General features: G+C 41.5%; 1 protein-coding gene across 1 annotated transcript in view; it reads left to right on the forward strand.

The window, feature by feature from the left end:
• Window positions 1-27,386, forward strand: part of RNF20 (ring finger protein 20) — a 1,863,764-nt gene that overhangs the window by 553,055 nt on the left and 1,283,323 nt on the right. Inside the window, exon 10 of the mRNA XM_044084026.1 lies at window positions 21,942-22,121. Within this exon, the coding sequence (XP_043939961.1) occupies window positions 21,942-22,121 (180 nt within the window). The remainder of the gene's footprint in view (window positions 1-21,941; window positions 22,122-27,386) is intronic.

Here is a 27,386-nt window from a genome sequence, read left to right on the forward strand (position 1 = left end):
ACTATAGTGCCAATGGAGTCAGGAAGAACTGGAAACAAATCTTCAGTGTAGAATATTTAATAAATCCTTGCAAACCTGTTGCAGCAAAAATCCATGACAGCGAAAAAAACATTTGTATCACAACATAAATTAAGCACTTTCGTCTGCTAATGCAGTGTTCACTAATCGTACTTTACTTCACGCTTTTGTCAGTAGCAATAGACTTCAGAAATTACACGAAAGATACATGAGCTTAAATACTTGAAATAAAATTATTTTAACCAATCACAATAAAAATAGAATTAGGAAATACATCCAATGTTAATTGCCACTCTGTTTAACTCTAACATGTAAACTCCTTTAGCCAAGCTGCTGTCTTTCAGAAAGCATTTAATATTTATGGTGTCATTTAAACTTGGTTTGTCTGCCTCTAATCTTACTTTCCGTTCAGTTTCTCTTTGCTCCACCTGATTTTTATAATTTCTTTCCCTTAAATCATAAGGTATGTGTTCTAGCACTACAAAGAGAAACTTCTTATAATTACTGTTTATATAGGGCATTATTTTCATTCTTTGTTTTAATGTCATAAAGATGTTCCTTTATCCATGTGCCGAACTTCCTAGTGCTCATTCCTGTATTGTAACTTGGACAGCTTAAACATATGTATACTATCCCTTTAGTCTTTCAAGTATATCCTTCCAGGTATTGCTATAGTGTACTGTAAATGTTCTAACATCATGTAGGACCCTTTATACATATACCTACAAGCAGCACAACCACTGCACTTAAAAGTGCCTTTATTTTTGTTGGTGTATAGAGCTTCAACTTTAGTGTGGTCATATGCATGCTCTGTATGAACTCAGTATCTTGAAACAGCTGAGATTCATTAATGCAGACAAAGGGGGTAGCTTGGTAGTCATGAATGTACAAACATGTAGTACTGCTATTGAAAAAATGTTAGACAATAGTGAAGAATACTTAGAAGTGGCTGTACAACAAGTGCATGATAGCTTTAAGTATATACAGCATTGTTTGTATGACTGCCTCTTGAATGGATTGACAGATTTTGAGCTATACAGTTTTAGATTGGTTGAATATCCTAAAATAGGTATTCTTTTTGGGATACCAAAAATTCGTATAGATGCAAAAAAAAAAATAAAAATTTAGACAGATAATGTCTGCACCACACAGTAGCACAGAGGGAATCTCATTGTTTCTAGATTGTGTTAAATCCTGTAGTTCAGAATTTACCATCTTACAGCAGAGATTTCCTGGGATTTTTTGAACAGCATTAAGTCCTTTCAGGATGCATATAGATAGAAGGCAATTGTTGTATGTTAACCCTAGATATGGTGTGTCTACCTCACTATCCCAACAAGAACGTATTGAATGTATTAGATTATATCTAAACAAGTATACAGGTATAGATACTTCTCTTGTAGAATTCTACTGCTCCCACTTAGAAATAGTACTAAAAAGTAATTTCTTATTGTTTAATCATGGGTACTATAAACAACTATGGGGGTAGCTATGGGGTTCTCAGTAGCTCCATCCTTTGCTAGCTTATTACTAGGCTGGTGGGAAAGAGAAATTGTGAGTAAACTAGATTTTGCTAAAAACAAAATTTTTTTTAGCAGTCTATAAATGATTTGTTTTTTCTTATAAGCAAAATTCCACTAGAACTCAGTAACTCCAATTACATCTTGGCCAGTATTAATAATGGTTCCAATTTCTTAAAATTTGTATTAGGAGGTGAGGGACACACGCACTGTTTTCTAGATGTATATTTAAATTGGGACACTAGTAAGTAAATAAGTAAAATCCATCGTAAGAGTACCTTTTCTAACAGTTGTCTTCACCATAGAAGTAATCATCCTAATTTCATAAAAAACAACATACCCAGAGGCCAGTTTGTAAGAGCCTCAGGAATGACAAGGAAGATAATGAATTTAGAAAAGGTAAACTTTATTTCTGCCTTGTTTAAAGAAAGAGGCTATAGACTTCTTCTTTCGGCTTTTCCCGGTTAGGGGTCACCACAGCGGATTACATTTCCGCTCATGATTGGCAGTGGAGTTTTACGGTGTCGAGTTGCCAGCCTGGCGCCCAACCTTCCACAGAAGGCACACACTCACGCCTAGTGCCAATTTAGAGTGTCTAATCCACCTACAGCATGTCTTTAAGATGTGGGAGTAAACCGGAGCACCCAGAGGTAACCCACGCGACCACAGGGAGGACATGCAGACTCCTCCGCATAGAAGGCACCCCAGTCGAGGATCGAACCAGAGAACCTCTTGCTTTGAGGCAGCAACGCTAACCGCTGCACCACTGCGGCCGCCTATAAAGAGGCTATAGACTAGACATGTTAAATAAAAATGCCCAGGAAATCATTTCCAAGAGATCTGAACAATTTAAACCCATCTTAGTTTAAGGATTTCAGCAGAAAGATAAAGGAAATTCTGCAGAGGATAGGGCTAGATATGCCACAGAAATGTCTGTAGATAGTACTGACATCAGAGCTATTATGTCTAGTAACTGGAAAATTATAGAAGGGGAATAGACACCTAGTTGACTTCCTATGTAAACAGCTTTTCTTTGCTTATAAAAAGAGCAGTAAGATTAAACAAATGTTACATAACCGTATTAAAGCTGAGGCTGCATATCATCATCATTAGCCCCCCTTTTCCCATTTTTCTACATGGGGTCGGGGTATCATGTTAAGTGACGCCAACTTATTCGATTCAGTGCCACACATCTTCCTTCTTCTAAAAGGATCCACATACCAACAAAAATAAAGGCACTTTTAAGTGCAGTGGTTGTGCTGCTTGTAGGTTTATGTATAAAAGGCCCTACGTGATGTTAGAACATTTACAGTACACTATAGAAATACCTGGAAGGTTATACTTGCCAGGTTATAGGGATAATATACATAACTTTGTGTTTAAGCTGTCCAAGTTACTATACAGGAATGAGCTCTAGGAAGTTGGGCACCTGGATAAAGGAACATCTTTATGACATTAAAACAAAGAATGAAAATAATGCCCTATATAAACATACTATTAGGTGCAGTAATTACAAGAAGTTTCTATTTGCAGTGGTAGAACACATACTTTATGATATAAGGGAAGGGAGTTATAAAAATCAGGTGGAGCAACATACTTCAGCTCATGTATCTTTCGTGTAATTCTTTTCTGAAGAAGTCTATTGCTATTGACGAAAGTATGAAATAAAGTTACATTAACGCTAAAGAGTTGTTTTAAGGCTCGTCTTGTGACTTAGCAGTGTATTTAAGTATTTCTTTCTTTGTTTTTTTACCATTGTTTGGAGACTGTTTCAGTTTTTTTTTTTGTTTTAAGTAACTAGTGTGTTTACAACCTTCAGTTGTTCAGTTTTCACTATAAATGTGTAACTTCAGCCTGCTTTATAGTACATGATACACAATGCAAACTCCACCAGATGTAGGTGCATGGCACTGCACTATAAAACACTATCCCAAATGTTCACCTTAACAGTTTTCCACATCAGTGGCATTTCAGTGTCTCATTGAAACATGCTGTCATGTATCCTTGTTAATGTTGCTTTTTCTGTTCAAGCCTGTAATATGTACCAAAATAAATAAATTACAGATTACTAAAGAGAACAGCTTAAATAAAATTACTTGCAGTCATGTGACCAGTAAATTGTTCTCTGACAGCTTTAAAAAGAAAAAAAAAAGAATCACAAACCCCTATCTGTCACCCTTTCAATCATCCGTCATAAACAGAAAAATAGACCCACACCAGAGACATCTTTGCCATATTACTCATGTACACTTTACTTTTCATCCAGTAGTTATATAGTCATTCAAGACACCTCATTCGGTCTTACTATTTCTGTTTTCATAATTGACACACCCTTACATGTAAAACCACACTAAACACCAGTGCCCATTCTCTGTGGGCTCATTAACAATGAATAGACACTCAGATTCGTAGATTGTTACAAGGCTAATGACCTGGGGTGGGGGGCTTTCTAAGCCTAGTCACGTTTTTCCATAAGAATAAAGAAGCCCTGTATCCAAATAGGACATTGAGGGCTCCACATTTATAAACTACCTCTGTCCATAAGGGACATGGGTGCCAGGCCCTGTGTAGAGTTCCTGTTCCAATTCCACTGGTGTAGGTTACGTTTAAATTGGGTAATAGAGAAATTCAGTGCCATATGGATGGAAAGCTTGTTCCATAGGAGGGATACTCTCTGGGACACATCTGAATTTGAAGGTTTCTTATTTGAAGTTGTTGCTGATAGGGATCCGTAAGCCCTCTGTGTTCCAAAAGGCAGGGCTTCAGGAAGGTTTAAAGTTTTGGTGATCCAAGAAGTTTAAAGTTCACCATGTTGCCTCCCTCTTGTTTCTCGAACTTCACAGATCTGGATATTCCTTCTTGCCCTGTTTTCTAAGTCATCCATTTTTCCAAGAACTTGTTGTTTTTTAAGGCCAGACACAGCATTAAATGCTGTTACGAATGCTGTGAATGCTTCTTCTAGGACTGCAGTTATTGGGTCTTTATTTGCAGATATGCATGGCTTCATAGCCTGCCTATTCCTGAGGATTTAGAGTCAAAAACTCTTTGACTCCCCTTGGATAAAGATTATACTTTCCTCAGTTCCTAGATACCATAGGAACTCCTCATCTAAGTCTACATCCTTCCACAGAAGGGACTTTAAGACATCTCAAAAACCAAGAAAAACTCATAGGAAAAGGTACTCTGATAAATCTCATAGGGAAACTCCATCTGGAAGGCCTCCCTTTGAAAATAAAAATCTGAGACTACCTTCACAGCACCTGCCCCTTGCCCTCAGCCCACTTTACCCCCTTTCCAAATGATTGTCACTCTCCCTGGCCCAATGGAAAACTATTACCACAGACAAATGGGTTCTGTCCGTCATCAAGAACTGTTATTACATGTCCTGGGAAAATGTTCCTCCCCTGAAAGGAGTGCCACATCCTCCTCACAACCAGCTGTCCATGTCTTCACTACCATTATTCAGGATGTTTTAAACCAGGGCATCATTGAACAAGTCCCTAAAGACTTTATGGGTAAAGGATTCTACTCCAGAGTCTTTCTGGTGCTAAGAAAAGGACAGTGTAAATCCATCCTAGACCTCTGTCCTCTAAACACATTCTTGAAAGTACCAACTTTCAAAATGCTCTTCTCTTTCTTGCCTTTCATTCTCCACCAGGCCCTACTAGTGTACTTGGATCTGAAGGAAGCCTGCTTGCACATATGTGTTTGTCCTTCTTGCAGGAAATTCCTCAAGTTTTCTTCTGGCTCATGACACTTTCAATTTACTGCTTTGGTTTTTGGTCTTTCCACATTACCAAGATTGTTCAAAATTTCTAACACCAGTGTTGGCATTCTACTGCACCCAGGGCATTCAGATTTTTCCCTACCAGGACAACCAGCTACTCCAAGCTCCATTCATTCTAGGAGATGTCCTTCAGCATTTAGATTTCATCCTGCATTTTCTGACAAATCTGGGATTCACAGTGAACTACAAAAAATTCCACATGGTTCTTACATAGGACCTTGTTTTCCTTGGTTGCAGACTGTACACAAAGAAAATGCATGCATTCTTCCCTCCAGAGAAAGTCGAGTTTAACCAAATTATTCCTAGATCTCTCCTCTAACACACTGCACAGCAGGGGCGATCTTAAAAACTTTAGGTTTAATTGTGGCCACCATTCCTATGCTCCTCCTAGCCTAACTTCGCATGAGGAATATCCAGTGATATCTAAAATGTGTCACCCTAACAGTCCCACCACATCTCTTGGACACCCTGAGCCCCCTCCTCCCTTGTCTCAAAAAGTAGATACTTTGGTGGAAGGAACAGGTCAAGCTCAACATAAAACTTCCCCTCTCCAAGAGATTTACACATATGCCTCTGACAAGGCATAGGGGGTGTGGACAGGATCACACCAGATACAGGGCAGGTGGCAACCACTGTTCTTAGAACATATCAGTCTGAAGGAAACGAGGGCTCAGATGCTGAAGACCTTCTCCCACCTATGACAAACAGGACCATACCTAGTGTACAGACAACTTCACAGTCATGAGATACATAAACAAGAGGTCTTACCAGTTGTACAGATTTGCACAAGAGGCATGGAACTAGGGTACCAAGTTGGACATCACACTCCAAGCCACATACATTCCCTCATAGGAGAGTGTCCTGTCAGACTTTCTAAGTCATTCCTTGAAGGACCTTCATAAATTGACCCTGAACAGACAGGCCTTCCATGCAATCACTCTTCAGTGCGGCACACCACAGATAGACCTCTTTGCATCACTAGCCAACCATCCGCTTTCACAGTTCTGCACTAGGGAACCTTGTTCCTCAGCCTAGAGGACAGATGCCTTTTTCCAGTGGACAGGGAAGTGCCTCTATGCTTTCCACTGCCCCTACTTCCAAACGTTTTTCTAATATCAAAAAAAGGAAGTACCCAAACTCCTTTTATATGGCTCCCTTTTAGCGGAGACATCACTGGTTTCCCCTGCTATTTTACCTGACAAAGGGAGATTGCAGGAAAAAACTCTACACCTAGACCTTATCACTCAATGAAAAGGATTGCTTTTCCATCTAAACCTTTCCTCGTTCAACTTCACTCTGTGGATAAGATTCTAATCCTTCAAAGGCATCTATCCTCTGAGGAGGTTGATAAAGTCCTGCAGGAAGCCAGGAGACCCACTACAAGAAAATCATACACATCTAAATGGAAAAGATTTTTCTTATTGGTGCCGCAAGCATTCTCAGGACCCATACACCCATACATGCCCCTTCTGTTCTGCAATATATTTGCAGACTACTTATTCAAGTGTAGGGAGTTTGAGTTGCAGGGCTGCCATGGCTATTCCACGTTTTCTTATTTTCCACAAGGACAGGATGACTTTCAGGGAAAATTCATCCCTCATGCTTAAGGTAGTGAAAAAGCTGTCCTTCAGACAAGCTATTTATCTAACTGCTTTCTTTCCCAACTCCCAAAATGGGGGGAAAGAATTCCACATTCTTTGGACATTCACAGACCACTGAGATTTTATCTGGACAAAACTAAATACAAAAGACTGACCAGCTGTTTGTATCTTTCCCAACTCCCAAAATGGGGGGAAAGAATTCCACATTCTTTGGACATTCACAGACCACTGAGATTTTATCTGGACAAAACTAAATACGAAAGACTGACCAGCTGTTTGTATCTTTTAATAAGCCCTAAACTGTGCCATCCGATCTGCCAACTATTGCAGTTTGGATATCTAATGCCATTTCCTTCTGATTTTCACACTGTGGTGAAATAGGGTGCAGCGGCTTTAAGTGCCTTTCATAGGGGAGCCAGATGCCTTCACCAATTACTCCAAAACTGATGTTTTCTTCAGGTCTAGGCTGCTTTTGCTAAGCCCATCCTGCCTGGACTGCTAAACAGCTCATCTGCTGATTAGCCAACCACACTTCTTTCTGCCTCCTTTAGCTCTGTTAATCGGTCATATGTCAGGAGTACTGCAACAGTGATTTCTGTCAGGACATGGCACATCTGTGTAAGAACTTACCATAATAGTAGATGTACTTCTCACCCCCATTCCCTATCTTCTCCTCCCCCTCAGCTTTTAGCTTTAAACACATTTTTATTTATTTATTTTTTTTTTGCAATATAATTGTCTGTCTGGATTTATATCCCTTACTGTTGGAGTTTTTGATCTAGTATTTAGAGCGCTTTTCATATTGATGGAATTTTTCTCAGTTTTCGTTGTAGTGTGGTCTTCTTTGCAACCAATAACAGTACACATAACATTACTTCAGTGCATTGTTAGCTGTTCTGTATATCGTTAATGGGATTTTGTAATGTCATCTTTCATTTTGATGGCATCCTTGCTAGTATTGCATGTGTAGAAGATCCAGTGGTACATCAGGATCCTTGGATAGCAGCACAGTCATTTGCTTCATTAGACAGTCCCACCTGTTCCAGCCATGAAGTTGCTTGGTGAACCAGATAATTCATCTGATGGGAAAACTATAGCTATGCTCTAAGAAAAGCAGACCTTGACATAAAGATGTGCCATACATTGCATGCAGAGTATGTACAACCTATCTTAAAATGCTCAAACTGTAGCCATAACTCTTTTAGCAAACATTACAGTGTAAAAGAGGAGATGGGACTCTTCTTTGCCATAAAAGTGTTCAGATTTGAACAGATACTACAGACCCTTACTTTTTTCACAGACATTACTACAGTTGTGTGGTATATAAACAGATAGAAGTAACATACATTTTTACCAACTTTGCAGACTAACCCTGATAGTGTAGGCACAGGCAGTGTTGGTGCAGCTTCTTCAAGCAGCATGTTTCTGATCATTCCTGAATATAATTATGGGCAAGCTAAGCACGTTCAGTGTGAGCAGTTACAAGTAGAATCTAGTACCAAGAGTGTTCAGATCATTCACACATGTGAGTTTTGCCACTGGTAGACATTTCAGATGAAGACATTTTACTTCAGATTTCCAAGTATAAGGACCTAAGCAGCAGACAAATTTATATGGGCCTAATTACCATGGCACTGTTTTCAATTTCAGATGTCAGAAAAAGGGCCTTCTTTACTCCTGCAAAATTGCATGCTGCTGAAATAGGACAGGAAAAACTTTGGTTCACCTAAAGCTAAAGATCTTGGGAATAGTGGAGTGGGTCATCCCATCCGGTTACCTTGGGTCTCAAAAGAGACCTTTAATGTCCTACTGAAAGCCATGAAATCAAGCAGTAGTAAAGTTTAACTAAATTATACAAGTTTTCACTTTGGCACTCAGCCGGAGGCATGACCGCAAAGGACTGCAGAGCTGCAGACCTTGCAATATTTGACAGATCTACTGATGGGAATGTGGAGTGTGACTGTCTTTCCCTTCCATCAAGGGGCACCTTTGAACCATTGCAACATGTCTGCTGTTCTCCTTTTGTCTGCTAATTAGGATAAACCATTTTTGAGGGGGTATTGTACATGGAGCCACTGCAGCTCCTTGTCCTGGAAAACGTTTTTTGGGGGGTTGGGATGTCAGTTAGGACATAGAGTTGCAAGTCCTCTTGTTTAAGGAGGCATACACAGTCTTCTGCAAAGACAGAGTAAACTCGATCTGATATGGCATTGCAGTTAACAGTTCCCTCCTCGAAAAGTTGCAAGTTGTTGAAGGCAGTTTCTCTGTTTACATAATGAATTGTCTGATGATGCAAAACTAAAGCTTTATTTTTTTAGATAGTAGGTAACCAGAGGAAGTGCAGATCATACTACTGCCATTGATACCATCAAAAATGAACAAAAGATCGCTACAGGTGGAATTTTGTCACATTTGTGATGGATGTCTGTGTGACAGAGGCAGCACTACAGTGATGTGGTACAGCAACAAGGAAAGGGAAACACAGTCGTTCCCACTTTGTAGGCTGGCCATGGAAGCATAGGTCCTGGTTCAGGAAGTAGGCATGAAACTCCAGGATATCCTTTACCTCATCATCTGAGCAGGACAGAAGCTGATCTGCAGGAATAGATACTTGGGACAATCTAATGTTGTCCTTTTCATTCTTCCTCAATGAATGGGTTATGGATCCGATCCTCAGATCCAACTCAGTCACGTACTTCAGACTTTGGAGCTAACTCTCAAGATCCTGCCTCTACCCATAATGCACTTGTCCATCCCCGGCACCTCTGATCTCGTTTGCCACCATTGTGAACAGATGTAGGATCCTTCTCTTGTAGTGTTTGCTATTGTTCCTTCCAAAACCAAGAAAAGTTTACTTATCTGTATCTAATTTCTTTTTCTTTTTCTCATTTTAGAGATCCAGTCTCTCACCCTTCTGATCTACCCCATCCCCTCTTCAGTTCCAAGCTCCGAGTCCATCAGACCTATTCCAAAGGGACAGGCAGTTCCATATAGGTTCCAGTCACCTCTCATGGAGGTACTCCCCCTCTCTTCTGATCCCTCCCCCAGGAAGTCCATCGGAAGAGGATGTGCAAGAAGAGGCACGTAGATTCTACATTGGAATCTCACTTAACATACTGATTTCAAGGAAGGAGAAGGGTCACCCAGATCACCACCTGATGATGTCTCCTCTGGAGACATATTAAAGATCCTTAAACAAAAATGTGGTTGGTCTTCTAATTTCTCTGGAGGAGTCAGTATTTCTGGAGGCTTTTGGTTCTGGCCCATCTACATCTTGGGTGCCCCCCCCCCCCCCCCCCGGGTGAGTTTTTTTTATCTAGTCTCTTCCTGGGCATGGGAGGAGCCAGATTTGGTGGCAGCCACTAAAAAGTAGAGCTCTTCTGTCTACCCGCCAAACAGAGTCTGGGCTGCTGCATAGATTTGGAAAGTGAGTTTTTGCCACAGTGACCTTCTCTGAGATCCCAGAACTATCTGGTACACTTTACAAGGCTACGGAGATATTTGACCAAGGAACTGTCAAATTTGGTCTGTGACTCCATGTCTGCAGAGGATTTCAAAAGATCATCTTCTCAGCTGACCACTCTTTTGTCAATTCCCAGTGTATCCATGAGGTTGATCTCTCACACAGCAGAAGGTACTTCATGGGCGACCGGATCAGGCATTGCAGTAAGGAGACATGTCTGGTTAAGGCTATGTGACTTTGTAGAGCCTTTAAAGGTATCTTTCATCAATGCTCCCTTTCATGGAACAACTTTATTTGGGCCTTCTGTGAAAGAAATGCTTACCCACAGTGAACAAGAAGGAAGGACCCTGTCTGGCATGGGAATCAAGTTTTGTACCCCTCAATGAACTTTCTGTGGAAACCAAAGAGGTAGTAAACAAATGTGGTTCCACAAATCTCAGGGACCTTTCCAGGATCTGTGCCGACACAACTACTTCAGAGGTAGAGGAGGCAGTTCTACTGGTAAACGTCACCCTCGAGGCAGAGGAGGCCCACAAAATCAGAGTCTCCGATTCTCCTTCCCAGATGGATACTTTCAGTACTCCTGAAGTGCAGCCTAACTGCCCATCTCTGGAGGCAGTTGGGGGACACTTGTCCGTGCACCCAGATGCCTGGGGTGCTATAACAAAAGATTCCTGGGTGCTACAGATATCAAGAGGTTATTTCATACCATTTTCCCCAGTCCCCAATCTCCAAAAGTAAGAGGCTTCCTGACATCCCACCCAATCCGAGGAAGACTGCAGCACAAGAAATTTTAAAAGCTACTAGACAAATGAGTCATCCAGGAAGTCCCACTCGACCAAAGTGAATTCAGAACTTACTCAAGTTTCTCTTTACTGTCCTAAAAGACAGGAGATCTGAAACCAATTTTTGAATCTAAGCAAACTAAAGCAGTTCTTGAAAAAGTTCCAAATGGTCACAGTTCAGGCCATTCTGCCATTTCTAGCCAAGGATGATTGGATGCACTCCACAGATATTCAGGATGCGTACTATCCCATCAGAATAAAGGCACAAAGTTATTTATGCTTCTGTCTGGGAGCCAGTCGTTGCCAATTCAGATCCCTGTCCTTTGGACTCACCACAGCCTATGGTGTTCACCAAATGTATGGCAGTGGTGGCAGCTCACTTGAGACTAAAGGGATTCTGAGCGTTTCCATACCTAAATGACTGGTTTCTCACAGCCCCTACAATGCATTTCCTACAACAATCCAGGGACTATTTACTCCAGATTTGTCAGTCACTAGGTATCACAGTCAGTCTTGTCAAATTAAGCCTCACACCGGTACAGAGCTTGGAGTTTATTGGTGCACATCTGAATACAACACAAATTGCCTCTGCCTACTCGTAGCATAGACATGCTCAGATCTCTGGTATATCAACTTCTATCTCATCTGACTCCTCTAGCCAGACTAATTCTTCAAGCTCTGGGGTCTATAGCAGCAGCAATAGTTCTGCTTCCTGTAGCATGCTACTTTATGCATATTCTTCAATAGACTGTAGCTGTTCGATGGTCTAGTCTTTGACAATCCCTGTCATTTCCAGTCAAGCTTACACAAATACTGAAACACCATATTCACTGCTGGATCCAGTTAGATGACATTTACTTAGAAAACCCCTTTGTTTTTCCTCCCCCGCTAGCCACAGTGACCACAGTTGGCTCTCAGTTGGGATGGGGGGGGCATTACTTGGAAGCGATGGTCCAAGGCACATGGTCTCCCCAAGAGACCAATTCACATATCAGCATCCTGGAGATAAGTGCAGTCCTATTAGTGTTGCAGGCATTTCAAGATACTCTTCCTCTAGTGACTATAGCGATTTAAACTGACATTTCTGTATCTGGTACATGAACAAACAAGGGGGGAACCCTGTCTTATCCTGTCTGCTGGCAGGCTATTAGAGTGTGGCAATGGGCAATCTCCTCCAGCTGTCTTCTAGTAGCTATGCACATTCCGGGAAAATCCAGCGTACTAGTGGACAAACTAGCAGGTCCATTCTGATGCCTCAGGAGTGGTCTGTCAAACGGTCAGTAGCGGAGGAAATATTCCGTCGTTTGGGACAACCTTACTGCAACCTCTGTGTCCCCCCACAACAGGTATTTTGTCCTGTTCCCCCCTCAGAGGGAGTCGCTGAGAGATGTTCTAGAACACATTTGAATATCCAGTCTCCTTTATGCTTATCCCCCACTTCCTTTGATCACAAAATTTCTACAGAAAGCAACTCAGTTGAAAAGCTGAGTCATCATCATTGCTCCTTCCTAGCTTCACCAGGTGTGGTTCCCCTTCCTTTGGTCTCATCTTCGTTATCCTTCCTAGATACTGACTCCCGCTCCAGATCTTCTCTCGCACCCCTCATAGGTGAATCATCCCAATATCCCAGCTCTCAAACTAGCTGAATGGTTTCTCCAGTTCCAGTAATAACCAGACAACCCTGGCTTTCTTCCCCAGTATGTACCATTTTGCTATCCTCACAAAAAGACTCCACCAAAAAGGTTTACAAGAGCAAATGGAAAAGATTTTCCCTTTATGCGTTAAGAAACAATGTTGACCCTTTTACTGCCCCTATCTCTGCTGTTCTTGATTTTGTGGCTGCTCTTTTCAACGAAGGAACTAGTTTTTCTATGATTAAAGTACAGGTGGCACCCATATCAAATTTTCATACAGGAGATAAAATTGTTTGGCCTCTTCCTTCTTATTGAAAGGCACTTTCCTCCTCAAACCTCCAATAAAGATCTTTCACTTACCTGGGACTTGACAATGGTGTACTACAAGATCGGACTCAAAAACCCTTTAAATCTTCAGAAAAAGAAAGATTTAAAGTATCTGTCTTGGAAAACAACATTTTTAGTAATTATTACTTCTGCCAAAATGACTTCTGAACTCCAGGCTCTTTCATCAGACCTGTACATTATTTTCTATACAGACAGGGTTACTTTATGAACTAACCCTTCCTTTTTATCTAACGTGACTTCGGAATGTAACATTAACCAATTCATTCATTTGTTTTTTCTTGCCCAAATTTTCAAACAAATGAGAATACATGCTGCATCTTCTGGAAGTGTAATGGCAATTATTCTTTTATTTACACGCTGTGGTGCAGCGGTAGCCTTGCTTCACAGCAAGAGGTTCTCCTGTTCGATTCTCGGCTGGAGCGCCTTCTGTGTGGAGTCTGCATGTCCTCCCTGCAGTCGAGTGGCATTCAAAAGACATGCGGGCATGGGCATGCCTTCGTTGAAGGTTGAGCATTGAGTTGGCACCTTGGCACCATAAAAATCAACTGCCAATCATTAGCAAACCGTAGTTCCGCTGTGGCGAACCCTAACTGGGAAAAGCCGAAAGAAGAAGCTAAAGAAATCAGAAAATCAGACTTACTTGTTTATCTCCTTGTTAAAAAGTCAACTGAGTTATCCAGTATCTAAAGTTACAGTAGCTAAATGGATAGCTGATTTCATTTCTTGGATCTATTACCAACAAAATGTTTCTCTACCAAGTCTGCCTAAAGCCCACTCAGCTAGATCCATGGCCACTTCCTGTGCCTTTTGGTCAAGATCGTCTGTTGATATTTGCACAGCAGTCACATGGTCCAGTGTTCATACTTTTGTTACTCATTCAATTTAGACCTACTCTCCAGAAGCAGAGCTGCCTTTGATTCAGCAGTTCTCTGGAATATCTTTAAGAGGGCCTCCCAATATTCACGTAGCTGGGAACTCTGTCCCATTCATTGAGGAAGAATGAAAAGGGCAACATAAGATTTAAGTTATGTACTCGCCATATCTAGGCATCCGTGTTGTCCATTTCCATTCTTCAACCCCACACACACACACACACACACACACACACACACACACACACACACACACACACACACACACACACAGTCTCTCTCATGGTGGATGCCACCTTCACTTGGACTTTGACACATCCTGGTATAATGGGGATGTCCACCTATCTCATCCCAAGTTCATTCTTGCCATGAGTATATGTCTGTGTCATGCAGAGTATGGAACGTTTAACTGTCAGATTGACCAGATAAGTACTCCAATGTGGGACAGTTTTCTCTTATTTTGAGCTCTGAGATCTATGGCTCTACTCCACTGTGGGACAGTTTTCTCTTATTTTGAGCTCTGAGATCTATGGCTCTAATGAAGTTATCAATTATGTCTACCAAGTTAAAGCATCAGAGTAGTACAGATGTTCTATTTTGGAAGGGGGAGTTTTATAAAGGAAGAAGCAAGCACAAACAGAGAAATGAGGGCAGAGACTGAGCAGGCTGGTTTGTTGGGTCTCTGTAGGTTCGATGGCTTTGTGTCCATGGAGGGGCTTTGGCAACCCTTGTGCCCCAATGCCTTTTAATACAGAGGACTCTGGTTTGTCTCTCCAAAGGCCATCATGCCTTTGGTCAAGTACATATCTTCCTGGACTGAAGTTGAAGTCATTCCTAACAAAACAGCTGCCAACCCCCAGGCATCCAGTTTAGAGGTTATTTAGCAATTATGAAAGAGACGGGTGATGCCTGCACTTGGATAGTCAGAAAGGAAGTACATATTAATAAGTCATAGTCTACAAACATTAAACCCCCCACTGCCATCACCACCAAGAGGCTTAAAAAAACAATGCTGACTCATGTCTCTGAAAAATGTATGCATCCAAGCTAAGGGCAAAGGGAGATCAGCTTCTAGTAGGAAGCAACTATGACTGCACTGCTTTTATTCCTTCCTAGTTCCCATAGTGTTCACCTTGACCAGCCTTCCAAGCCAAAAAATGGGTTTCTTGTTTGCCCTTTCTCCTCCAAAACTGGCTAGACGTTGCAACAGGCAGGTGAGTTCTGCAGATCATCTCCAAAGTCTGCAGACTGCATTTTCTGTCCCAGCCAGAAATGCATGGCTTCCTTTCTATTTTGGAGGACCAAGAACACTTAGTAGATTTTATTATCCTAAAATGCTGAATTGCAGGGGGAGGGGTATGTACAGGGGATGCTTGTCCCCGGTGGTCAAATGCTGGACTTTTCAGTTATAAAAAGTTGCTCATGCAAAGGAAACAGACATTAAGAAAACCCATTTTAGGTCTGCAAAAGCAAGCTCTTTCAGGAGTCCTTTTTTACCCTTTTTAGCTAACCAGGTCTAGATGGTAACTCTGGACCTCAAAGATGCACCAGTTAGTAAGTTCCTAATCTCTAAGATCACCGGTGCTCTCCAAGTCTTTTAGTAGGGGGATGGGTCAGCTTTGCCAATATACTTTGTGTTGGATTAGACACTTCACCAAGGCATTTTATGAAATATCAGGTTCCATTAATTGCTCATTGCAGAACCAAAGGCATTCATATTTATCTTTACCTGAGTTATTGCCTTACCCAGTTAAACGAGGGGGTACAGAACTCTTTGAACTTTATTCTAGAATGTTTTCACAGGCTGGGACTCCCTTTGAACTATTCCCAAATTATTTCTGACCTTAACCATGTTTGCTGCCTTACTGTAGGGGCCTGTTTGGATGCAACAATAGTCCGAACTTGTGTGACCCAGGAGGAGGAAGAAGATTCCCCTCACCAACTTCCTTCAGGACATGGCCCTAAGGACAGTGGTTGCAACCAGGGATTTCTTGAGGGCTGTGAGGTTCATGGCCTCCCACCATTGAGAGCCAGTGGTAAGACTTCACTTAAGGAAACTACAGTGGTTCTTGAGCAACACTTGTACATAACACATGTAGTCATTGGAAGTGCTTGGTACCAGTTGTGACTTGTAAGACAAAAAATTAGAATGCTTGATAAGACAAGTAAACAAAATGAGGGGATTCTTTTTGAGCAACCTGCTCCAAAGTGGACCCTACTCTTAGATATAGCTTTGGCAAGGGGGGGGGGTTCATAGCTATAAGCTTAGAGTGGAAAGCTTCTTTAACCCTAAAGAGAGAGAAATACATTTAAAGATAAAAGAACTGATGGCTGTCATTCTGGTACTTGGGGCTGTCGAAACTTCATGGAAGGCACGGGTCTTCATTGTGGTCACAAGACAACATTGCTTTCATGTGGTGCAAAAGCAAACTAGGGAGCACACTGCTGCCCACTCCATAGACCATATATACAAGTGTGGGAGGAGGTACTGGCGAGTGCAAATAGTTCTGAGGGCTATCTACATCTTTATGCAGAAGAACTCCATGGCAGACAAATTGAACAAGATTGCAGCAGATTCCCACAAGTGGTTATTGCACATGGATGCTTTCCTGGATTAATAGCATGGTGGGGTATAGCAGAAATAAACTTTACTCCTCTTTAGAAAGGAGAGCTAGGAAGGTTCTGCTGCAGAGCTCTACAGAAACATGCTTACACAGTGAGTGCCTTATCTCTGAATTGAGAAGATCTTTCTTTGTTTACCCCATGTATACACTTGCTGTCAAAGGTAGTGCATCAGAGAGGAGAGGCCAGAAATAATTCTGTTTGCCCCATGCTGGTCAAAGCCTCACTGGTTTGCTTTACTACTAGAGAAGGCAAGGTAGAAGCCATTGGTGCTGACTCGCAGATGGATCTTTTGGTTCTACTCAGTGTGTCCTTGGTACACCACTCTGGCCACACATAAGTTAGCTGCTTGAAGGATTTAATCATGCTACCTTTCCTGCACTTTTATTATGAGGACATGTTCAAAGTTGTGAAGAAGGCTAGGAGACCTAGTATTAGGAAGTCTTGTATAGCTAAATGGAGCAGGTTTTACCTTTGGTACCAAATGAGGAATTAGGATCTAAAACTAGCAGAGGGATCCTTGGTTCTGCAGTGTGTGTCTAGAGATTTTTTCAGTGTTAGTGCATGCATCTGTCAAAGTGCTCGTTAGCTGATTCTGCTTATGTACCCATTTCCCCCAGTCTCTGGCACCAATCAGCCATTGCAGAAAGGCATGGTCAGTCCCATCTACCAAGGAAAAGCATGGACCCTGGTTAAGACTTGGATGGTCTTAGAAAAATTAACCTTTTCATTCTTCTAATCTGCAGCAGTTGTACATTTGAATTTTCTGACATGGGAGACTTATTTTAGGCAGAAGAATTTCAGAATGTTAGAAGGTTATGTGCAAGTAAACACTGAGCCTCCACAAGGATAGAGTGACCTTGCAAACTAAACTAATCCCTGTTTCATCCAACAACCACAGATAAAACCAGTAATGTAAAGAAAATGAACACTGGCCGGTGAAACTGGATACAAAGTTTAATTAGCACTTTTGTCTGTTACACTTCAAATTAAAACAGGAACTTTTCATACATCACTTCCTTTTATAGTCAGGCTAATCAGATATCATTAAAGCAAAATGCACCTAAAAGTCACTGGTGTTTTTGTTATACACAGTTGAATTTCACCTTGTAAAATGCATTAAAACCATACTTCTTTATTTACATATTGCATATAACCCATCAGCCCCCATCTCAAAATTAAAATACAATCCAAAATACATTTCCACATAAATAAATCATGTACTTAAAATAGGCAAATATTATTGTGTTGCCACAAGAATATACATGTGTGCCCTCCCCCTAAAAATGTAGTTCAACTTTTAATTTTAAATAGCTGGAGAGAGAAACTACATCATTTAGTCTGGGTGGGTTGGTGGCATCCACTTAAGTTGCCACACAAATTCTTTGAATTCTAGAAACAGTTCCTTAGGTCCCCCCTACTATCAGATACTACTTGTGGCTATAAATTTAAACTTGTGATCTGGGTTCAAAGTAGTATGTACAGCCAATACATTCTTTTCATTTCCCTTCCTGATGTCATACATATGTTGGTAAATGCGAACTTTAAACGCTTTCTTAGTCTTCCCTATGTAAAAACTTTCACAGTCTTGACATAGGGCAACATATACAATGCGTGTACTGTTATAGTTCAACTTGAAATTTAGTTGAACTGTACCATGCCTTGGAATAAAAACTTTTTCTGTTTCTAATACATTAGCACATTGGTTGCAGTGTACACATTTTGACATCTTACCTTTCTTATAGTTTTTATTCCCCTCTGTTTCTTTCCAACAAATTTGTTATGGCACATGGTTTGTCATCTACATTTTTAAGGACCTCTTTATTGCTTTTGAATATAAACTAATTCTGTATATATTTATATCATATATATCATATATGTTTTGTATCATAAAATTGCAAATTGTTCGTGAGAATAAAGGCCCTGTTAAACTCATTTGTGTTCCTTGACCCCACATCAACTTCTTTGTTATTGCTTTTGTCACTTTCCTCTGAGCCCAACAATGGAAAAAAGTGTCCCTTGACTCTTTTCTGTAACTTCGCACAAAACTGGTTCAATGAAACTATTAGGGTATCCCCTCCTAAGTAACATACCCCTTAACTTTTCCCTTTCTTCAGTGTACATTTCTAGGTCACTGACCATCTGTGCTAACTGCACACATTGGCCCTTCACCAAAGATCTTTTTTGAAAGTCAAGGTGCCCACTTTCCAAGTGTAGAAGAGTGTTAGAATATGTGGGCTTTCTGTAAATGGGGTGGTAAACTTTTTCTGTGAATCATATTTGGTTATAAGGATATCCAAAAACTTAATTCTATTACTGTGTTCCATAGTAAGGCTCAAAAAAGAAGTGTTCTTATTTAGATATTCAAAAAAAGGTTCAGCTGTAGCTCATTTCCTCCCCAAAAAATAAGTATGTCATCAAGAAATCTTCCATAAAACAAATTGTTTAAATCGTAAACACTTGAGTCAGTTCCCATTGAGCAAGTACAATATTTGTAAATGGGGGGGGGGGTGCATGCCACCCCCATCGCTACACCTGTAGTTGCTTAAAAATCTGATTCTCAAAAATGATAGTTATTATTGAGCATTGTTTCTGTAAGGGTCCTATTCTTTTATGGCTAAAGTTGGTTTGTTTACATAGAAAGTCATAGAACATGTCACGTTCTTCATGTGGTATAATGCTAAACAAATCTTTAACATCTGTAGTTACCATAATCAACTTTTCCCTGTATAGATCTTGTTTTATTTTCTTTAAACTGTCCCAGGAATCCTTCAATATATGTTTATGTTCTGATAAAGTTGTGTTCAAGTGAAAATCAATAAACTTAGCTAAGGTAGTTGTTTTTGATACCTTTGCATCTACAATAGGTCTCAAAGGTGGGTTGCTGGTGCTTTTTGTGTATTTTGGGGATTCCAAATATGGTTGGAACTTTAGGATATGTCTGAATTAAGTAGTTGTATTCCTCCCTTATTTGAAAATTTAATAATAAATCATTTAATATGACATCAACATTCTTGTATGCTATGTGTAGCTCATTTAACAACACTTCTTCAAAATCATCACCATATAGAATCCTCAGTATCTTCTCTATATACGTACGTTGATCCATTACCACCAGCCCCCCACCTTTGTCGGGTTTCATAACCCTTATAGGCCTGTTTGTTGTTATACTGTGCAAAAGCTTAGTCTCCACTTCTGTTAAATTGAATATATTACTCATTTTTGTTTTTGATAACATTAACCTGATGTCATTACTACATACATTTTCAAATAGTTGAACTGTTGGGTGGGGGGTTAAACACACTGCTTCTTTTGCAGCTCCGTGGGGGTTGTATAATTCATTACCTAGAAAGTAACAACTTGGGTTTAATTTTCTTGTATACAATTTCAAATCAGGCATCTGTCATTCTTGGCATTAGTTGTAGGTACATAATACCCATTTCAAATATTGTTGCCCATTCATTAGTAACAGCCTGACTACTGTAATTATATATACTAAAGTCTTTATAGTAATTTTCAGTGATAGTACAAGCAACATCATCTGTATTTGTAATGCAAACAACATCATTTGTATTGTCATTATGATTCAAAACATTTTCTAATACATTCTCCCTCCCCTGCCCCCCCCCCCCCGAATACACAGTTCTCTGTCCATAATAATTTCCACCATTCCTGGTGGTGTTCCAATCCCTGTTGGACACCTGTTGCATCTGGTTTTGGATCCTTTCTGACCTCCTGGGGGGCTCCTCTAAAGGGATAGCCTCCTCTTTTTGTTCAGCACTCAGATTGTGAGAATTGTCAAAATTATGCACTTGCAAGCTAGTTCCTACCCTCTTTGCATACAGTTCAGTCTTATTAGCTGTAAAAACTTAGGGAAGTGGAAAAACAGTACCTGTTTCGTATTCTTTTTTTGTGCCTTGCCAGTTTTTTGGTCTTCTCTCTCACAGCATTAATTTGCCTGTTCACGTTGACAAACACCATTTGGTATTCGTTTTGCTTAGCACTGAAACACAAGTCACTCAAAATATGTTAATTTAGTCCATTGACTGATGTTTTTCGTGTTTCACTGTTGCAGTCATCACATTTGGGTTATCTGCTTGCAGTAGCCCTCAGTCGGCCTGATTATCAAAGTCTTGGGTCCTGCGTCATTTGCTGTCTCATCTTCCATGACGTTAGGTAGTCAGGGGTATAAAGCATGCAGCCGATGCCATTACATCAGTTTTTCTTGTCCCATATGTCAGGTGCCCCCATAATGGGAAGCAATTACATACAAGGTTACATCCCCCAACAAAAAAGCAAATACACCAAAAAAGCTTTAAGCATAGTAAACATGAATAGAGGCATAGTCAAAAGAAGTCAGGGGTGGGTAACCAGGACTGCAACAGTGAATACACTCGAACATCTACATTTATGGTAAGTGTACGCAACTGTTCTATGTTCTTCGTGTTTCACTGTTGCAGTCATCACATTTGGGTAGATTCTCAAAGCTAAGGATGGGAGGGGGTAATCGGATAGCATTAGGACCAGCTATTTGGCCCTGCAAGACTGCGGTGGCAAAGCCAGCTCTGGATTTAGAAAAAATTGGCAAGTGGTAATGCTTGGTGAAGGTATGTACAGAACTCCAGGTAGCAGCTTCTAGGATGAACCTGTGGATTCAGTGTTGCATTTCTATTTTCCGTCCTTTTTGTCCCCTCTTTGCTAAGTGGGAGGGGTGCAGACTGAGATGGGGTAGCTGTAATCCTTCCCCCAGACCTTCCTTTTTGTCTAGGCTAACTGGGAAGTCTGCATATCTCATTTGTCTTGGTACTTAAACCATGAACGCCTGCTTGCAAAGCTGGGACTCTATTGCTTGACTATTCCTGGCAAGAAAAGTAGGAGGAAATACCCCTTTCAGGAATGTATTTAGTTTCAACTTTTTTGGGTGTTAAGTGAGAACTGAAAAGAGCATGGGTTGATGCCTCCTTTATACCAGATGTGTTGACCTTCAAGATAAGGCCGCACTCACCCTGCAAAGAGGAGGAAGGGATTCTCAATTCTGAGAATTGCGTCATACATCCTCAGCATGCGGCAAAAATCCCAAGCCCAATGTCTGCAACAGTGAATACACTCAAATATATGTACTATGTGGTAAGTTTCCTACACATTTGTGTCTTTTTTAGTTTTTAATATTGTATTTTGCAAAACTTTGCTAATGTTGATGACTTCTTTGGGCTTGTTCATATTAATTTTTCTGCATTCTTTTCTTGTGTTTTTGCCCCATTACTAATGATCACCTACGTTTTCCCCCCTAGATGGAACTCCAGAAGATTGTAGATGAGGCAGTAAGGGATACCCCAGAATATAGGTGTTTGCAGTCCCAGTTCTCTGTTTTATACAATGAAAGCCTTCTCCTGAAGTCACAGTTGGATGATGCAAGGAGCCTGTTACAGGGAACAAGAGGAACCCACCAGCGTCAAGTCGAACAGATGGAGGTATTGTTTGTTCTGAAACTATATTTAACATGGGGAGTAGGGAGGAAATAAGGCTTGCATTGTTTAGTAAAATATAAGATACAAGTATCAGCTCAGGTAGGTGAGATTTACTTTCAGTAGTGATTGTATGCTAAGTTGGGACATTGGCTTAATATTTGGATTTGGCAGTAACGTTTTGATTTTTTCAGAGGTCTGCTGCATTACAGTAAATTTATAAACGGGAAGGTGTGAGCATTCTTTTACCAGCAGGCATCTGTAATAGGGTCATAGGAAGATGTTCTTCATCTCACATTGCTGCAGTCCTTACATATGGGTAGTCCGCTGTCCTCGGTCGGCCCGAATACCAAAGTATTAGGCTGACGTCGGTCACGGCGCTTAAAACTGACATCAGGACGTCAGGGTACAAAAGCGCATGACCGACGTCATATCCTCAGTCTTTTTTGCCGCATGGTCCGATGCAGAAGCAGCGTTGCAAGTGCCGTTCGGCGTTCTGAAATTTTTCGAGTTCGGAGTTTCAGACCGAATCCAAGTTGGCTAAGTACCCATTGGGAATATTTTGGTTTTTCTTGCCTCAGTGTATTACCGGATGTCAGAAAAAGTGAATAACTGTATTTCTTGTGGGAAGCAGATACCGCATAGGGATTATCATTCTTTGTGCATTCCTTGTTGGGGCCTGAGCACGACGTTGTCGGGTGTCGCTTTTGTGCTAGGTTCAATAAGCGCACTATTAAGCGAAGGTTAGATTGTGCTAGGCTGGTCTTTGGTAAGCGGTGCAATTATAATATGCCACCGGACTCTCCAGCGCCTGCTTCTCGAAGCGCAAAGACAAAACAGTTAAACCCAGGCAAGATGAGTCGTCCGTTCCGGACGCCGGTTCTTTAGAGGCTTCAGTGGAACCGGTGGTTCCGACGGAGACTTCTCTGGAGTCTCAGGGGGAGACTTTGATTTTGCAGGATGTGGCCTCTCAAGAGGCAGGTCAGGCTGAAGGGGCTTCTCAAGTTACTGTACTCCCCTCCCTTCCTAGGGTGGTTAGGCCCTCTCCTTCTGTTTCCAAGGCTTCTCCCAGAGGCAGGCCAGGTTTAGCTTCTGTTGGTGTCACTCCTAGTTCAGCAGGGTCTATGCCTAAGAAGCACATGCTTAAAATGGCAGAAGATTTGATTACTCTGATTAGAGGTTCTTTGCCCCCTCCTGATAAGAGGCCTAGGGTGGAGCCAGAGTTGGGAAGTTTTGAGCAGGCTTGGATGTTTCAGAGTCTTGACTGAAGACTTGCAGGAGTACTCTCCTTATTCTGATTCTGATGCAGATGATTCCACTCCTTCTGCTTCTCCTCCAGAGGATTTTTCTTTTTCAGAGACACTTCATTCTATGAGGGAACATTTTAAGTGGGAAGGTCAGGACTTCTCTGATTCTCGGAAAAGGCTTAGGGAATTTTTGCTTTTACCCCAACATAGGCCCTTGGCTATACCCCCTGTTCTGGATGTTGTGGAAGATGTGTTTTCAGAGGCTTCACTTAATCCTGATTCTCTGCCTCCTGCGCCTGTTAAACCGGATAGGTATTACAGGGTGCCTGAGGCTCATAAATATCTTTATAAGAGTCCTAGGGCGGACCCAGAAACTATTAGTCAGGGACCTAAGGGTGTCAAGGCCTCTGTTGTAAAAATCCGGTTCCTCTAGATAAAGAGGCCAGAGCTTTGGATAGATGGGGAAAGAAGGTCTATACATCTTCTACCTTAGCTATGAGGGCTTTGAATTGCCAGTTTCATATGTTGAAATACCAAAACTTTCTTCTTTCTCAATTGAAGTCTAAGGTGGATGCTCTGGCGGAAGGCATTGAGTGCAAAGAATTACAAGATTTGGTGCATGTCTCTGAACAGGTGGGTAAGCATTCATTACAATGTGGTTTTGATGCTGTGCAGGCCTCGTCTAGGGTGGCTGCCACTGGTTCAGTTCTTCGCAGGCACGCCTGGCTGAAGGATCAGAATTTATCTGACCATGTTAAGACAAGGATTTTGGATGCTCCTTTGCAGTCTGATGTGTTGTTTGGTTCACCTGTGGAGTCAGTCTTGAAGAAAATGGAAGACAAGGCTAAGTCTATGCAGGCTGTTAAAGATTTTTGCAAGTTCAGCCCCCAAGTTTAGTAGGAATTGGCCTGCTAAGGGGTGGACGTATCCTTCTTATGATTCTCAGTCTAGGGGTAGATCTAGACGTGGTAGGGGCAGAGCTCAGAGTTCTTTTAGACCTAGAACAGGGAGTTCACCTGCACAATCTTCGGGTGAGGGCAGGGGCCAGTCCTTTCGTAAACAGGCCCAATGACCTACTTTTTCAGCTGCCAGATCCTTCTTGCCTGGCAGCACCTTTGGGAGGAAGGTTGGCACTCTTCAAAGAAAATTGGATTTTGATTACCCAAGACAAATGGGTATTGGATATCATACACCAAGGTTACAAGTTTTATTTCCATACCTTGCCTCCTTTCAAAGGCATGCCAGACGTTCCTCCTCGGCAAAGGCTGGAGGCTCACAAACAAATTTCTCTACTACTTCAAATAGGGGCCATACAACCTGTCCCTCTGCCAGAAGTGGGCCTAGGATTTTATTCTCGCCTGTTTCTAGTACCAAAGAAAGGGAACACGTGGAGACCAATTTTGGATTTATCTATCCTCAACACATATCTGGACATTCCCAAGTTCAAAATGTTGACGTTACAACAGCTTTTACCTCTGCTGGGCAAAGACCACTGGATGGTGACTCTGGATCTCAAGGAGGCTTACCTTCATGTTCCTATCAGGCCCAGTTGCAGGAAGTATCTGCGTTTTCGGGCTGGGACTTTTCATTATCAGTTCTCTGCATTGCCCTTTGGCTTATCTACTGCCCAGAGTGTTCACGAAGGTTCTGGCTCCAGTGGTAGCTTTCTTCAGGCTAAGAGGAATACAAATCTATCCTTATTTGGACGATTGCCTGATTCTGGCCCAAGGGAAGGACGAACTTCTTCATCATTTACAGTATGTGATGGCAGTGTTAAGATGCCTGGGGTATTCTGTGAACGAAATAAAGTCCAGTCTAGTACCCTCTCAGGACATGTGCTTTCTGGGTGTGAGACTGAATACAGCATCCCAGATGGCCTTTTTGACCCCGGACAAACAAAAGAATCTTTCTCTTTACTTCCACCAATTGTCTCGTCAGTCCAGGCTGACTGCAAGGACAGTCCTTCAAGCCTTGGGGTTCATGGCATCTTGTATTCTGGTACTTCCCAATGCCAAACTGCATATGAGGAAGCTACAATGGTATCTCAAAAATGTATGGACGCAGCACTGCCAAGATTTGGACACTGTCATTCAGATAATACCTTGCATTCAAAAGGAATTTCTGTGGTGGGCTCAGGAATGTCACCTAAACAAGGGACTCTCTGTGACCCGACCAGAGGCGAGTCAGATTTTAACGACAGATGCCTCAGACAAAGCCTGGGGAGCTCATCTAAATGGAAAATGGGTACAAGACACGTGGCCTGCCAGACTTCAACATTTACATATCAACTTGAAGGAGATGTTAGCAGTCCAATTTGCATTGATAGCTTTCAAGGATTTACTTCTTCCAGGGCAGGTGTTGATTCAAACAGACAACACAACTGTCATGTGGTACATCAACAAGCAAGGGGACGCATTCATATCCTCTATGCAGACAAGCAATGATTTTGTGGGAGACTGCTCTCAGTTTACAGCTAAATCTTCAGGCAAGGTTTCTGCCAGGAGCACAGAACTCCTTAGCAGATGTGTTGCAGACAAATTATGGATCCCCACGAGTGGAAATTGGATCCTCAAGTATTTCAGAAATTGACAGTGTCATGGGGACTCCAGACATAGATCTGTTCGCTTCTCCACTAAATTACCAGCTGCCAAAGTTTTGCACAAAAGGTTTCATCCCACAGCTTGGAAAGTGGATGCTCTCTCATTCAATTGGAGCAATCTTCACGTGTATGCCTTTCCACCTCTGCCTCTCCTCCCAAAGGTACTCCTGAAGGTCAGACAGGACAAGCCAAACATGATTTTAATAGCTCGATTGGCCTCGACAGCACTGGTACCCATTACTGAGAAGTCTGGTACGGGAGCCTCCATGGCCTTTGCCTTCGATTCCTCACCTGCTATCTCAGGAGAGCAGTCATTTACTCAATGTCAAACTAAACTCTCTACATCTAACAGCCTGGCATATTCTGTTTTAAACCCTGGAGGGTCTCAGCTTCCGCAACAAGTTTTGAATGTTATTTTGGAGGCCAGAAGACCTAGTACAAGGAAAGTTTACGCAGATAAATGGAGGAGATTTTTTATTTTGGAGTACAGCAAAGGACTTTGATGTTTCTAAACCTAATTTAAGTGTTGCTCTTCAATACCTTACTGAGTTATTGGACAAAGGTTTGTCCTTCTCCTCTATAAAGGTTCATGCTGCAGCGATTTCTGCTCACTGTGACTGTGTCCCACCATTATTTTCTCATCCTTTGTTTAAGCAATTCCTTAGTGGGGCAAAGAATATAAGACCCCCACGTAGAGCTCCTACTCCTGCTTGGGACCTCAATTTTGTGTTGGAGAAACTCACTCTACAACCTTTTGAGCCTGCAGCAACTGCAGAATTGAAATATTTATCATGGAAGACTGCTTTTTTGTTGGCCATTACCTCTGCGAGAAGGGTTTCTGAATTACAGGCCCTTATGGCAGTTGAGCCTTTCTTAATTTTCCACAAGGATAGGGTGTCTTTGCGTACTAACCCTTCTTTTATGCCTAAAGTGGTTTCTAGTGTGGCTTTAAACCAAACTATTCATTTGCCTACTTTTTATGCAAACCCCCAAAATAAAGGGGAGAGGATTTTGCACACTTTGGATATACACAGACAGTTACGATATTATTTGAGCAGAACTAAAGGGTTCAGGCAGTCTCAGCAGTTGTTTGTTTCTTTTGCTTTGGGTTCTCAGGGCAAACCTGTTTCAAAACAAACTATTTCTAAGTGGATTGGTTTTTGTATTGTTTTCTGTTATTCCCATCATGGTAAGGAGATTCCAGCTGGGATTAGGCCTCATTCCACTAGGGTTACTGCCACTTCTACAGCCTTTTTAAGGGGGGTGGCTACTAAGGATATTTTGGAAGCAGCTACTTGGAGTTCAGTGCATACTTTCTCTAAGCATTACCACCTTCCACTTTACTCTAAATCTAGGGCTGGATTTGCCACTGCAATTTTACAGGGCATTTTGGCAGCCCCTAATGCTTTATAGTTTTGCCATCCT

The sequence above is a fragment of the Protopterus annectens genome, chromosome 9.part0, assembly GCF_019279795.1.
Source record: "Protopterus annectens isolate FY-2018-M chromosome 9.part0, PAN1.0, whole genome shotgun sequence".
Classification (NCBI taxonomy): domain Eukaryota; kingdom Metazoa; phylum Chordata; order Ceratodontiformes; family Protopteridae; genus Protopterus; species Protopterus annectens.